The 14,232-nt window shown below is 38.6% G+C and overlaps 1 protein-coding gene across 1 annotated transcript in view; it reads left to right on the top strand.

Annotated features, from left to right (window-relative positions):
- The window catches only part of DYNC1H1 (dynein cytoplasmic 1 heavy chain 1), a 98,169-nt gene that overhangs the window by 41,232 nt on the left and 42,705 nt on the right, over window positions 1-14,232 (top strand). The window contains exons 24-38 of the mRNA XM_027849135.1: window positions 2,677-2,842; window positions 2,926-3,114; window positions 3,212-3,412; window positions 4,689-4,971; window positions 5,269-5,369; window positions 5,992-6,151; window positions 7,055-7,298; window positions 7,491-7,674; window positions 9,538-9,750; window positions 10,269-10,507; window positions 10,867-11,023; window positions 12,057-12,284; window positions 12,895-13,125; window positions 13,315-13,455; window positions 13,899-14,132. Of these exons, the coding sequence (XP_027704936.1) occupies window positions 2,677-2,842; window positions 2,926-3,114; window positions 3,212-3,412; window positions 4,689-4,971; window positions 5,269-5,369; window positions 5,992-6,151; window positions 7,055-7,298; window positions 7,491-7,674; window positions 9,538-9,750; window positions 10,269-10,507; window positions 10,867-11,023; window positions 12,057-12,284; window positions 12,895-13,125; window positions 13,315-13,455; window positions 13,899-14,132 (2,971 nt within the window). The remainder of the gene's footprint in view (window positions 1-2,676; window positions 2,843-2,925; window positions 3,115-3,211; window positions 3,413-4,688; window positions 4,972-5,268; window positions 5,370-5,991; window positions 6,152-7,054; window positions 7,299-7,490; window positions 7,675-9,537; window positions 9,751-10,268; window positions 10,508-10,866; window positions 11,024-12,056; window positions 12,285-12,894; window positions 13,126-13,314; window positions 13,456-13,898; window positions 14,133-14,232) is intronic.

The following is a 14,232-nucleotide window of genomic DNA, read 5'->3' on the forward strand; positions in this document are numbered from 1 at the left end:
ATGCAGAACAGTTCTTAGGCACTCCCCAAATTGTCAGTCTTTTGTGAGAGCATAGCCCTACTATGCTGGTGGGCCTAGAGATTACATTCATCTCCGAATATTTCATTACATAAATTTAACAGATATTTTACAAAGTTCTCATAGGTTACTTTCACATGTCTTGGTTCTTATAAGGGCCTGTTCTAACCTTCCCCAAAATAGAAAGGAATAAAATTTAAAATAAAACTGACATCTAACAACACCAAGAAATAGATAAAGGGCAAAGGGAAAAAACAAAATCTTTCCCCTCGAAGGAAAAGCCTAGACCAGTTATGCTCCCAAGGCACATGGGGCTCTCTCAACAGGGATCTGGGATGTGGGCTCCATTGGAAGTTACCCTCAAGTAAGAACCTAAACTCTCTTGTAGGGAAATTCCTCCATTGGGTCCTTAAAACACATAGGACAACCTATAAAGTTCCTCAGTGAATCCTTGCAACACATAGGGCAACCATGCGAAGATCCAGTTTTACCTTAAGCTAGAGAAAGTAGGCTACCTCAAAAAAAAAAAACAAACCCACAAACTGAGATGGGCCCCAAAGATATGTAGGGCTCCTGACCAAGAATTAAGCATTTGGGGTAAATGCTTAATTGTAAATCAACCCCTGACATCCTGAATAAATCCACAAGATATCACCCCTGACCCAGGCATCCTAATCCCAAAGGACTTTGGGCTCACACAGACCAATTTGATCCTGGGGAAGTGACACCTCCCCACCAAAGGATTAATTTCCCTCTGATTCTGTACCTATTTCAGGATAAACTTCAGGGAAATCTTTCAAACAAAGCCTAGTACGGTTCAAGGCAAGGACTACCCCATGAGTGGATAGTAGAGACTCCTTCCTCAAAGGAGCTTAACTGTGTACAACATGGGCATTGGGTAGTGGGATAGCTTTTTATTCTATGCCAAAATTATAAGTCTTGATAGAGTAATAGAGGAAAGATATATGTTTACTTTTATGGGTGGCAGTTACACATTTCTTTTTTCATTAAAGGTATTAGCACAAGAGGGATAACTGAGCAGCATATATAAATTTTCTAGAATGGAAAAATGTTTTAACTGCAATTAAAATTAAGAAATTAGGTTTGAGTTTTTCATTTTAATGTCTGCAAAAGACCAGCCAAGAAGAAATCTACCTAAAATAGGACAGGTTGAACATAAACAACATTTTTTTGATTTGATAAAATATCAGCATTCTATTGAAGAACGTTAATGTTATATTGATATCATAATGTGGCCAGATATACTTTAGGTATATCTCAGTCTTTCTGAAAATACTTAAGAAAAGGAAGATTCGTCTGTGTCTCTCCTGAGTAGTTTAGTTATTTACCTGCCTGAGGCAGTGGGGGGAGGGCGAGCAGTGGATCAGACAGTCTGTAGAAGCCTCTTTCTGTTTTGAGTGTCAGTTGGTGCATACCCAGGGTGGGGACTTAATTTACATTTTAAACTGTCTTATTAATATCTTTTGGCTTTATATCTGTCATTTCTGTACACGTGTGCACATTCTCTCTTCCTTCCCTTACCCCTCTACATTCCTAGAATGGAACCCTTCCTTGTAGCAAGGAAAGTAACGGTTAAACTAAAGCAACTGATAGAGTGACTGCGTCTGACAAGCATTCTGTTATTGTGGACTGATTTTAATGGGACTCTTGATCCACAGAAAAATGCAGTCAGCGGGAAAGCATAAGTAAAAAGCTGCAACGCAACTTAGAGCGAACTTTGATCTTTAAAGCTAATTTTTAAAAACTTAAACATTGCTTAATTTTCCCGCTTTTAAAATTAAGTAAAGGAGAAAGTGGTGGGGTGGGGGATGGGGATGAGGTGAGCAGAGGAGAGGTCAGCATTTTTAGCTTCAGGTTCTTCTAGTTCCTACTGAAGAGGTACTGGCTTTTTTTGAGAAACGATGAGTGCTCTGTGACTATCTATTTCTAGCCCAGGAGTGGGGACCCTGCAGCCTTGAGGTCACAAGTGGCCTTCTAGGTCCTCAAGTGTAGCCCTTTGACTGATTCTAAACTTCACAGTTTAATAAAAGCATTAGTTCTGTGAAGTTTGGATTCAGTCAAAGGGCCACACTTGAGGACCTAAAGGTCCACATGTGGTCTCGAGGCCTCAGGTTCCCCACTCCTGTTCTAGCCCTTAATACACTCACCAATCCTGCCAACTTGCTACCTATCACCAGCTCCAGGCAACTTAGGCCTATCTCTGGTAATTTCTAAAAGAGTTCTGAAGTTAAGTGGATGGCCTAACATTCTGTAATCTAAATTCTTCTTACTCGGGGAACCTTCTATATATGTGTATTTGTTACTATTAATACCAGGATTAGGGTTAGTCAATAACTGCATTTTACTTAATTTTAATTTTGTTTTTACATCACCTTTGCTCATTTCTTAATGTCATCTCTTGTATTGAAAAAGAAAAGGGAAAAAGAAAAAAAGAGATACAGATGCTAATTTTAGAAAACTTGCTAGCGGTTAAAAGAAATTAGGCCTAGACTGACTCCAGTTCTGGCTTGAGATTCACTACTCTTGGTCTAGTCTGTCAGGATAATATGCTTAAAATTTAACCATAAATTGAGTCTCTGTGTATTTATACTATAATGTGACTTGAGCAGCTTAAAATAAGTACTTTGTCTTTACTAGGTTTTACTTTGTTGGGGATGAAGATTTGCTTGAGATAATTGGAAACAGCAAGAATGTGGCAAAATTGCAGAAACACTTCAAAAAAATGTTTGCTGGGGTTTCCAGCATCATTTTAAATGAAGATAACTCCATCGTCTTGGGAATTTCGTCACGTGAAGGAGAAGAGGTAGCCAGAAGTTCAGTTTTGTGGTATGGGAAATAATATTTCAAATTTCTGCAGGTCTGAGTTTTTAAATTTAATTATTTCAGGTCATGTTCAAAACTCCTGTGTCAATCACAGAACATCCCAAAATCAATGAATGGCTCACACTGGTGGAAAAAGAAATGAGAGTCACCCTAGCTAAACTTCTTGCGGAGTCTGTTACAGAAGTAGAAATCTTTGGCAAGGCAACTTCAATTGATCCTAACACCTATATCACTTGGATTGACAAGTACCAGGTAACTCGAATTGCAAATTTGTTTAAATATGTATCTCTAAGGAGAGCTGTATTTACTGGTTTTGAAAACTTATCCTTTACAACTAATTGTTTTTCAGGCCCAGCTTGTTGTTTTGTCAGCCCAGATAGCCTGGTCTGAAAATGTAGAATCTGCACTGACCACCATTGGAGGCGAGGGCGGTGAGTCAACAGCTCCTTTGCAGTCGGTGCTGAGCAATGTTGAGGTCACCTTGAATGTTCTAGCAGACTCAGTGCTAATGGAACAGCCCCCATTACGCAGAAGGAAATTGGAACATTTGGTGAGTGTTGTGCCCTGATTGTACATTTGAAGTCATGACTGTAAAGAAAACAAACCTGAAAAGCGTTCGTAATTGTAATTTTAAAAGGTGGGGGACCCAAGAAGGAAAGTTTGTAGGCCATCCACAGTAAAAATTGAGGTCTGAGCCAAGTGAAAGGTAGATGCTGTGTTGGAGGAGTATATGAGTTCTGGGAAGTGCTCTTGGTGAAGTCCTTCCCATCCTTTAAAGTTCAGCTTAAATATCACCTTCATCAATCCTTATCTCATTTTCCTGGTCAATAGTAACTCTCCTTTAGGCCTCTCACAACACTTTGTTTAGCAAGTCTAATCCACATGTCATGTCACGTTTATTATACTATCTCTGTCTATTTCCTCAGTCACTAAGCTCTTTGAAGGGAGGGACCTTGTCTTATTTAAATTTACTGTTTTTTCTGTGCTGTAGCACAGTGCTTATGCACATTGTAGGAGTTTAATAAATGTTTACTGAATGAAGGAATTTTAGGCTACTTGTTCTGCAGTGGTATTTAGAGGGACTGAGAGTTGTTGGGAAGGATTTCTTTAGTCAGAAGAAAGCAAAGGGGGTGTGCATACTTAGAGAATAACTTGCTAGGACTTAACCCGGGGGTGGGGAACCTTTGACCTCAAGGCCCTCTAGGTCCTCAAGTTTGGCCTTTTGACTGAATCCAAACTTCACAGAACAAAGGGGATTTGTGTTCTGTGAAGTTTGGATTCAGTCAAAGGGACCCACCCCTGGCTTAGCTTATCTCGGATATGGGACATAATTGTGGGATATTTACCAGAACTAAAAGTTAACAGGTAGGTTGATAGCCCTTTTATAGAAATTACTGTTTTGCATCTTTAATAGAAAATTCTTAATAATAATAATAACTAGCATTTATATAGCACTTCAGGGTTTGCAAAGTGCTTTACAAATATTACCTCTTTATATCCTCACAACAACCCTAGAGGTAGGTACTATTATTACCATTTTACAGATGAGGAAACGGAGGCAAATAGAAATTAAGTGACTTGCCCAGCTAATTAAATGTCTGAGGTCAAATTTGAACTCCTCTTCCAGACTCCAGGCCCAAAGCTCTGTCCAATGTGCCACCCTGTCATAAAATTTAGTAGTAAGTAGCCCTTCCTGTTGAAATAATCTACATGTCTTTGCAATAGTACTTAAATTAAGACTAACTCATCCCCCCCAAATGTAAATAACACATTGTATTGTTTTAGTTACTGATAAATTGTTTTCTTAATCTACTCTCTTCCTATAGATTACAGAGTTAGTTCATCAGAGAGATGTTACAAGATCCCTACTTAAAAGCAAGATTGACAACTCTAAATCCTTTGAATGGCTTAGCCAGATGAGATTCTACTTTGATCCTAAGCAGACTGATGTGTTGCAACAGCTGTCTATTCAAATGGCTAATGCCAAGTTTAACTATGGTTTTGAGTACCTTGGTGTTCAAGATAAATTGGTCCAAACTCCACTTACTGACCGCTGCTATTTGACAATGACACAAGCCTTGGAGGCAAGACTTGGAGGATCTCCATTTGGTGAGTTGTTATAATTGTGTATCAGTGTTATAGTGATGAGTATATCTTCATGTATAGGTGGTATTTTAAGGTTCACAAAGCACATTCCTCATAGCTCTCTGCTGCCTACTTGTACAAAGGAGGAAATAGACTTAGGAAAGGGAAGCGACTTGCTCTCAGTCACTTAGCTGTTGAAGCTGAGACTCACTCACACACACTCCAGTGCAGAAATATTTCAGCATTTCATGAAAATTGGTGAAGGATGTTGTGGCAGCAATCTGTGTCGGGTCCCTAACCATGTCTCTCTTCAAATGTTAGGTCCTGCTGGCACTGGCAAAACGGAATCTGTCAAAGCTCTTGGACACCAGCTCGGGCGATTTGTTCTTGTTTTTAACTGTGATGAAACATTTGATTTCCAGGTAAAAGACATTTTTTTGTATGATGTAACTACAGTTTGATGCCTGTAGCATTTCATTTGGGAGATTTAATGTTATTAGATTATGCTAAGACCTGATTTCATGAGAAAGATAGAGTGTGTCTGCTGCATGTTGCACCTTGATAGTCATTAGGCATAATTTTAGAAATTATCAACGGATGTGACATACATACTTGGAATTGGCCCCAGGCTCTGAGATTTTCTTGCCTCTTTCGACTTAATAAATGCCCTATTATAAATGCCCGGTCAGCATAACTTTAGAATGGAAGCTCCCTGAAGTTAGAGAGGTGACTCCTTTTGTCTGTATCCTCAGCACCCAGGACTTTGCCTAGAGCAGGTGCTAAATAAATGCTTTGAGTATTGGACAATTGTAGAGCTTGGAGGTTTCAAAAAAATCACGTTTCAGAAAGGCTAAGCAACTATAGCTTAAGGATATCAAGGGTTTGGAATAATGTTTTTAGCTGATTCAGTTTTAGAAGACATTTTCAAAATTAAGCGAAAAAATACTTGCATGGTAGTCGGTGAAGTTTTACAAAGGTGCAAAGAAAGGGAATCCGGGAACATGCACTTTTTTGCTACTCCAATGATTCTTTCCCTTTTTTTAGGCAATGGGGCGTATCTTTGTGGGACTTTGCCAAGTGGGTGCTTGGGGCTGCTTTGATGAGTTCAACAGACTAGAGGAGCGCATGCTCTCGGCTGTGTCCCAGCAGGTTCAGTGCATTCAGGAGGCCCTGCGAGAACATTCGAATCCAAACTATGATAAGAGTAAGAATTTGTTATGGTCCGATTCCTTTTTCCCTTAAATAAATAACGTAAATATAAAATAAATACATATGTATCTATATATGTATGCATACTCACGTGTCTATATATAAGGAGAGGTTTGTTTGTGATAATTTAGCCTTTCAGTGATGATTTATGGCCATCGTTTATATATCAGTGATGCAGGCAGCATCTATTGAAGAAACTAAGAATATTTGCCTCCCAATACTAAAGGGCCCCAGACCATGCTGCTCTCTGGGTTCTTGTGTCTGTTTTTTGGTCTCTTACCACTCTCGGTGTGTTTGACTTCAAGTAGGCCAAGCCCATCTTTTCTATTTTTTAATCTTTCAAAAATGGGCATATCTTGTTCTTAATGTCACATTTGCTTTTTTCATCTATCCTTCTCCCACTCCTCTACTCACTGTGTAGTGAACCATCTCTTATAATAGCAAAGATTTAAAGGTGAAAAAATGTTTAGCAATGTGAATCAACATGTCAGCTGCATACAGTGTGTGCAGTATACTGAGAAATTCATAAGCAAAATACAGTGTGTTAAGTAAGGTTAGAGGAAGGGAGGGAAAGATCATTTCTGACTGGGGAGGTCAAGGAAGGATTTGTGGAAAAGGTGATATTTGAACTGGAAGTTTGGGTGGGGTTTTACCATACAGATGTGGCAGCAGTAAGGGCATGAGGATGCCATCACAGCGTAGGGAATGAGAAGTGAAGGCACAGATACAGGAGAGCATTGGGAGGGAAGGGGCCCCGTCAGAATTATCCCATTCCTGTTACTGTTTGAAGTTTAACTTTTCTTTGGGGATTTCATGCTTTGGATTTAAGAAACTACTGAAGAGGGGTCTTTTTTCTAGGAATCTACTGAAAAAATTAAGTTTTAATGTTAAATTTTAGCTTCTGCACCCATTACTTGTGAATTGTTGAACAAACAAGTCAAAGTGAGCCCTGATATGGCTATCTTCATCACCATGAATCCTGGCTACGCGGGCAGATCAAATCTTCCAGACAATTTAAAGAAGTTATTCCGAAGCTTGGCAATGACGAAGCCAGATCGCCAATTGATCGCCCAGGTCATGTTGTATTCCCAAGGCTTTCGCACTGCTGAAGTACTTGCCAACAAGATTGTACCATTCTTTAAGTGAGTAACAGTCATTCACAATCACTCTGTCAGACAAAAGTGTTTGTTTTTTGTGTTGTGTTTTTTTTTTTTTTTTTACATTTTCAACTTAAAATTTTTTTATTTGTAATTATCATGGCTGGCATTTTTTTTTAACTCAGTGCTTAAAATAATCTGTTTAGTTAAAAGAGAAATTTTTTCCCCACTTTTTAGACTATGTGATGAACAGCTTTCCTCTCAAAGTCATTATGATTTTGGTCTTCGAGCTTTAAAGAGTGTTTTGGTAAGTGCAGGTAATGTGAAGAGGGAGAGAATTCAGAAGATCAAAAGAGAAAAGGAAGAACGTGGTGAAGTAGTTGATGAAGGGGAAATTGCTGAAAATCTACCAGAGCAAGAGGTATGTACAAATATTTATTCAGTTCTTATAGAGATACTGACAATATCATTTAAGCATTTGTCTTGACTTATGTGATGTGTTACTCAGGGTTATTTTCTCAGTCTTCATCTCTTTTTTTGTTTTTCTATATTGTCTCCTTTCATGATTTCATGCACTCTCATAGTACTTTTCTGTAGCTCAGCCTCTCTTATTAAACCCCAGACTCTACTCCAGTTGCCTGTTATACATCTCTTTCTGAATGTTCTGTAGCCCCAGCACCTCCAAAATGAAATTCTTTTGTTTTTGTCCCTAAAATAAAAGCTCTTTATTCATCCTGACCTCACTCTTTCTGTTAGTGATACCGCCATCTTTACCATCATCCATTCAGAACAGTTGAGCTCAAAAACTCACTGTTACATTGAACTCTTTGCTTTGTCACTTCTAATCAGCATAGTCTTTATGTCCCATCAGTCATTTTTCTTTTCTCCATTCTTAATGCTTCCACCCTGGTTCGTGCCCTCATAATCAGAACAGCAATAATAATTGACAAAGTGCTATCCAACACTCTAAGGTTTGCAGAGCCCTTTGTAGCCATTGGCTCATTTGATCCTCAAAACCCCTTGTTAGATGTTATTATTGTCCTTATTTTAAAAAATTTATCTCATTACATCTTGCTTTTACTCTTGTAGTTTCTTGCCTAATGTTTCTGCTCGTCTCTTGCTCTCATTCCATCCTCCCTGGTTTTCTTCCAGGTTGCTTTTCCCCAGTCATAGCTTTGATTGTCTTCAGACTAATACAACATCAGAAGTAGCTCCTAATTTCCTGCAGGTGAAAGTCCAGTCTATGTTACCTGGTATTCAACACCCTCAATGCTTTGGTCCCAGCCCAAGAAGGAATCCCAGCCTTCTCTTGTACCACTCACCTTTATTTCCAAACTAGACTGGGGTCAATATAGGTATCTTTTACCCTCATTCTAATCCAGATCTCCCTTTCTATTTTCTACCCATAAATTAAAGTCTAAGTCAAATGCTATCCCTTCCATCAAGCCTTCATGTACTGGCCCCAGTTTAAACTTGATAACTGTTGAATTGACTGTGAGGAGCCTATGTTTTACAATTTATTCTCCCATTTGTCTGTATTATTACAGTAGGCTTGTATGTAGATTTCCCTACCTCTGTTGTCTTTTCCCTTATCTATCCTCTCTTCAACATTTATGAAGGGTTGATTTTTCTAAAGCACAGTGCCAATCCTGTACTCAGTTTAAAAAAACACCGAATCTCCAACAGTCTAGCCTTTCACGGCTCCCCATTCAGATGACTGAATAAAGTGCAGACTCTTAGAGTAGAGTTTAGCATTGTAGTCAAATTTGTTTGTTCAGTGTTTCCTGAACATGGTATATGCACTCCTTTCATTTTCATTGACTTTTTTTTTTTTTTTTTTTTTTTGGTTAGCGCTGGTCCTTTTGCTTGAAGGGCTTTCCATCTTTAATGTCACTAGCCTTCTGCCTTCTGTGTATATTCTTCCACCTGAATTCTTTAGCCACTCCACTTTCTACTCCATTTCACTTATTATAGCTTACCTTTATTATTGTATACATGTCTAGATTCCCCTGCTAGATTAATTTTATTTAGAGCAGGCATTATTTTTTGTTTCTCTGGTAAATGCTTTAGGGCATATATTGCCTTTAGTAGGTACTTTAAGTTAAATTGAATTGATGAAATTGAGTTAAGTGTCTTCACCTAACTCTTAAACCAGACAAACTAGAGAAGCTGTGGAATTCAAGGTAATCTGAATTTTTAGCTGGTAGATATGGAGGATTATGGTAGATGAGGATTGTTTTTTTTTCCCTCCTTCTGAAACTTGTCATCTGTTATTTTTACTTAGATTCTAATTCAGAGTGTCTGTGAAACAATGGTACCAAAGCTTGTAGCAGAAGATATTCCTTTGCTCTTCAGTCTTCTCTCTGACGTATTTCCTGGGGTCCAGTATCATCGTGGTGAGATGACAGCACTACGAGAAGAGCTCAAGAAAGTTTGTCAGGAAATGTACTTGACCTATGGTGATGGAGAAGAAGTTGGTGGAATGTGGGTTGAAAAGGTATCTCAAAAGTTATATTTATATAGTATGTACACACACACACACACACACACACACACACACACACACACACTACCCACGCTGTTATTTTTTATTTTATTTTCATTTTATCCCATGCTGGGCATTTTTGTATAGATTTAGAAAAGCTTCACTATTTGCATCATCACCATGTAAATGTGTAAGAAATGCAATACAAAGGTAACCTTGTGGTCCGTCTAGTTCACTATTCTGCCTTGGACACTAGCACTGAGTGATATTTTGTGGAAAAGATTAATAATTATTCTCTGTTACAAGAAGAACCACGTACTATAAATATTCCTAATTTCCCTTAACTCTTACGGAACAGTCTTCCATGGATTATGTTAAACCTTTCTTGAATGTATTTCTGTAAATTTATTTGTAAAGCTCACAGGGCCAAATTTTTAGCACACAATGGCCATACAAAAGGGATGAATCCCAGTAGATTTCTTTTGAATATCCCAAATATTAAAGTGTGTGGTTTTGTATTTGTTTTGTAGGTTCTTCAGCTCTATCAGATTACCCAAATAAATCATGGTTTGATGATGGTAGGGCCTTCAGGAAGTGGAAAGAGTATGGCGTGGAGGGTTCTCCTGAAAGCACTGGAAAGATTAGAAGGTGTGGAAGGGGTAGCACACATCATTGATCCCAAAGCAATTAGCAAGGATCATCTTTATGGTACCCTGGATCCAAATACTCGAGAATGGACAGACGGGTTGTTCACACATGTTCTCAGAAAGTAAGTTGTTTTAACCTATGTTTTCGTAGATAGAGTCTGTATTCAAGGTTAATGAACTTAACCTTGTTTCTTGCACTAAAGTGTGGTCATGCATTAAAATAGTAGCGGTAACAGCAGCAACAACAGATGCTCACGGTTTGTATAATTACCTTGTTAGATATAATCACCCAGGTAGAACATTATCCCCATTTTACAGCTAAGGAAATAAGCTCAGAAAAGTGAAGCAACTTACTGTTAAATGTTATAGACCTTTTATGACTACAATTTCACTAATACCTTACTCCTGGGGGAGAGTAGGAAAAACCTTTTTGCAATTCTTTCTTCATCAGATTTTTATTTAAATTTTTCTTTGAATTCAGAATCATCGATAATGTAAGAGGTGAGCTGCAGAAACGCCAGTGGATCATCTTTGACGGAGATGTTGATCCTGAGTGGGTTGAGAACTTGAACTCTGTACTAGATGACAATAAACTACTGACTTTGCCAAATGGAGAGCGCCTCAGTCTTCCACCCAATGTAAATTGCGCTCTTTCACATTTTTATTATTAAATATTCTTCCTTTATTAGCTAGCTGAAATTCATTCTGACACTATTAGAAAAAGTTAAAAAGGTAACTTTTTCAGTAGCCATTTATGTGAGTAGGACTCTGAACTGTTTCTTCCTTTGGGTAATGAATGCCATTTTGAAGAGAAGGGAGTAATAAGACATAACGGAAAATGTACTGGTATTCTGCTGTTCATAATCTGATATGCTAATACCCAGTTTTGAAAATAGGTATTTATCATAGGCCTGTAAAAATAATGACCTGCTGGGTGGGCATGACTGTGTAGAACTGGGCGGTGTTGAGAGGTGGGAGGAATACTGTATAGGTCTTAAATATCTAGAGCTAAATGTTGCAACTCTAAAAACTAACCTATAGGATCCGTCTAAGAAACAGAAGGTCCTCTTGACCATTTGTTAATCTTGCCATCAGTTAGCAAGTTCTGGGTTTTTATCCAAGTAGATGGTAGCTCTTGTAATTATGACCTAGTTACCTGGGTCCTGTGGTAATGATTTTGTGACCACGCTCTGTCAAGAGAGGCAGCTTGGCATAGTGGATAGGAAGCTGGCCTTGAAGGTAGAAACACCTGGATTCAAAATCCTGCCTCTGACATAGACAGGCTATGTGACCCAGGGCAAGTCATTTCATCTTTTTGCCAGTCACCTCTCTAAGAATAAAAGTCTTGCCCTGCATTATGGGAAGTCCCTAAAGGTCCCTATGCTAGGGAAATCACAGTCCAGCCTTTATCTTTATACAGAGTCTACTATCAAGAATTTCCTTGGCTAAGGGTGCAAATATTAAAACCTTTCTGCCCCCAGTTTGCATTTTTATAATTAATTCTTTACCTGTCTTCTAGGAGGGAAATGTAGGTGAATATTCTAATTGTGGGAACTAGCTTATGTTGAACCCTTTGTTTCTATGACACAATACTTTTTCTGTGTATAAATAGATGAAAGAATTTGATTTTTAACTACACAGCATCAAATCTACTGCTTGTGTTTTTTCTAGGTTAGAATTATGTTTGAAGTACAAGATTTGAAATATGCAACACTGGCCACAGTATCAAGATGCGGAATGGTCTGGTTTAGTGAAGATGTTCTGAGTACTGACATGATATTCAATAACTTTCTGGCCAGACTGCGAAGCATCCCCTTGGATGAAGGTGAAGATGAAGCCCAGCGTAGACGGAAGGGAAAAGAGGATGAAGGTGAAGAAGCTGCTTCACCAATGTTGCAGGTAGGTTTCAAAGCATCTTGCAGTAACTGGAGCAGATGTTTCAAAAATAAAGAATGTAACAGCAGACATTTGAGAATATTCCTAGGATCTGAAGAACTGCTTCCAGGATGAAGGTTCTTGACCTTTCTTGTACCTTGGATGCCTTTTGGCAGTCTGGCGAAGCCTATGGACTTCACAGAACAATATTTTTAAACATCCAAAATACATAGGATTACAAAAGAAACCAATTACATTGAAATACATTTATTAAAAAAGAAGGTCATGGGGGCAGCTAAGTGGTGCAGTGGATACAGCACCGGCCCTGAAGTCAGGAGGACCTGAGTTCAAATCCAGCCTCAGACCAAACACTTCACACTGGCTGTATGACCCTAGGCAAGTCATTTAACCCCAGTTGCCTTAAAAAAAAAAAAGAAGAAGAAGAAGGTCATGGACGCCAGGTTAAGAACCTCTGTTTTAGGAGGTGACTGAGAACTCAAGTGTTAACTCTGTAAAAATTTTTACACCAAATTTTTTTATTGTGGCCATGTGATCCACTCATCTTGTGGTTGGTGATTAAAAAAAAAATTCTAGGCTATTGCTAATAACCATTAATTTATTACTTATTTTATAGATCCAGAGAGATGCAGCAACAATCATGCAGCCATACTTCACATCTAATGGATTGGTCACTAAGGCACTTGAGCATGCTTTCAAGTTGGAACACATCATGGACCTCACTCGGTTACGATGTCTTGGCTCCCTTTTCTCCATGTTGCATCAGGCTTGCCGAAATGTTGCCCAGTACAATGCAAACCATCCTGACTTTCCCATGCAAATAGATCAACTAGAACGTTATATTCAGGTAATTTAAACTATTGAAGTTGAAGTAACCCCCAAACTTGGAGGCCAATCTGCTGTTTTAAGATAGAATATTTTTTTATTAAATTTTAAGATAGAATTTAAGATAGATAAACCTTTACTTTTGACTAGATGGCTTCATCTCTTACTTTGTAATTTGTAAAAAATTAAATTATAATTGCTCTTCCAACAGAGATACTTGGTTTATGCCATATTATGGTCTTTATCTGGAGATAGTCGTCTGAAAATGAGAGCTGAGCTGGGTGAATATATCAGAAGAATTACTACCGTGCCATTGCCCACTGCACCTAATATACCCATAATTGATTATGAAGTAAGTGCCTGTAGGTTCTGTTTAGTATTTGTTGGCCGAAAGGTTTGATTCATCTCAAAATGTACTTGCAGTGAGCTTAAACTTTATTTTGTTCAGAATGGTGAGAACTTTGGTTTTCATTTGTTGACTTTGAGGCATAGCAAGAAATGCAAGTACTCTAGGAGTGAAACCACAGCCCCTGCCTGGTGTAGTGGAGAGATTTGGGGTCGGAAGAATAGGGTTCGTGCTCTAATGACTCTGCCGCTTATTAGCTGGGCAGACGTAGGCAGGTCTCTTCCCTTGGTTTCCTCATCTGTAAATTATGGGGTTGGCATTACATTATCTTCAATGTCACTTCTAGTTCTAGATGCTGTGATTTCTTATTGAAAGTTTTAGTGTACATGGATGTAAACAAAGGCTGTGTTTCAAGGAGCTAGCCTAACCTAGTATTCCTTGTTTTATAGGTTTCTATTACTGGCGAATGGGCACCATGGCAGTCCAAGGTTCCTCAGATTGAAGTAGAGACACACAAAGTTGCTGCTCCTGATGTTGTTGTACCAACCTTAGACACAGTCCGTCACGAAGCACTCTTGTATACCTGGCTAGCAGAGCATAAGCCTTTAGTCCTGTGTGGGCCACCAGGTTCTGGAAAGACTATGACTCTTTTTAGTGCTCTCAGGGCTTTGCCTGATATGGAGGTAAAAGAAAAAGCAACCTGCCAACTGAGATGCCATATAGACTTAAACTTTAGTACTCGCATTAAAACACTTTCTCCCCCCATCCCTTTTTCTTTGACTT

This window comes from Vombatus ursinus, unplaced genomic scaffold (assembly GCF_900497805.2).
Source record: "Vombatus ursinus unplaced genomic scaffold, bare-nosed wombat genome assembly UNPS02007284.1, whole genome shotgun sequence".
Lineage (NCBI taxonomy): Eukaryota > Metazoa > Chordata > Mammalia > Diprotodontia > Vombatidae > Vombatus > Vombatus ursinus.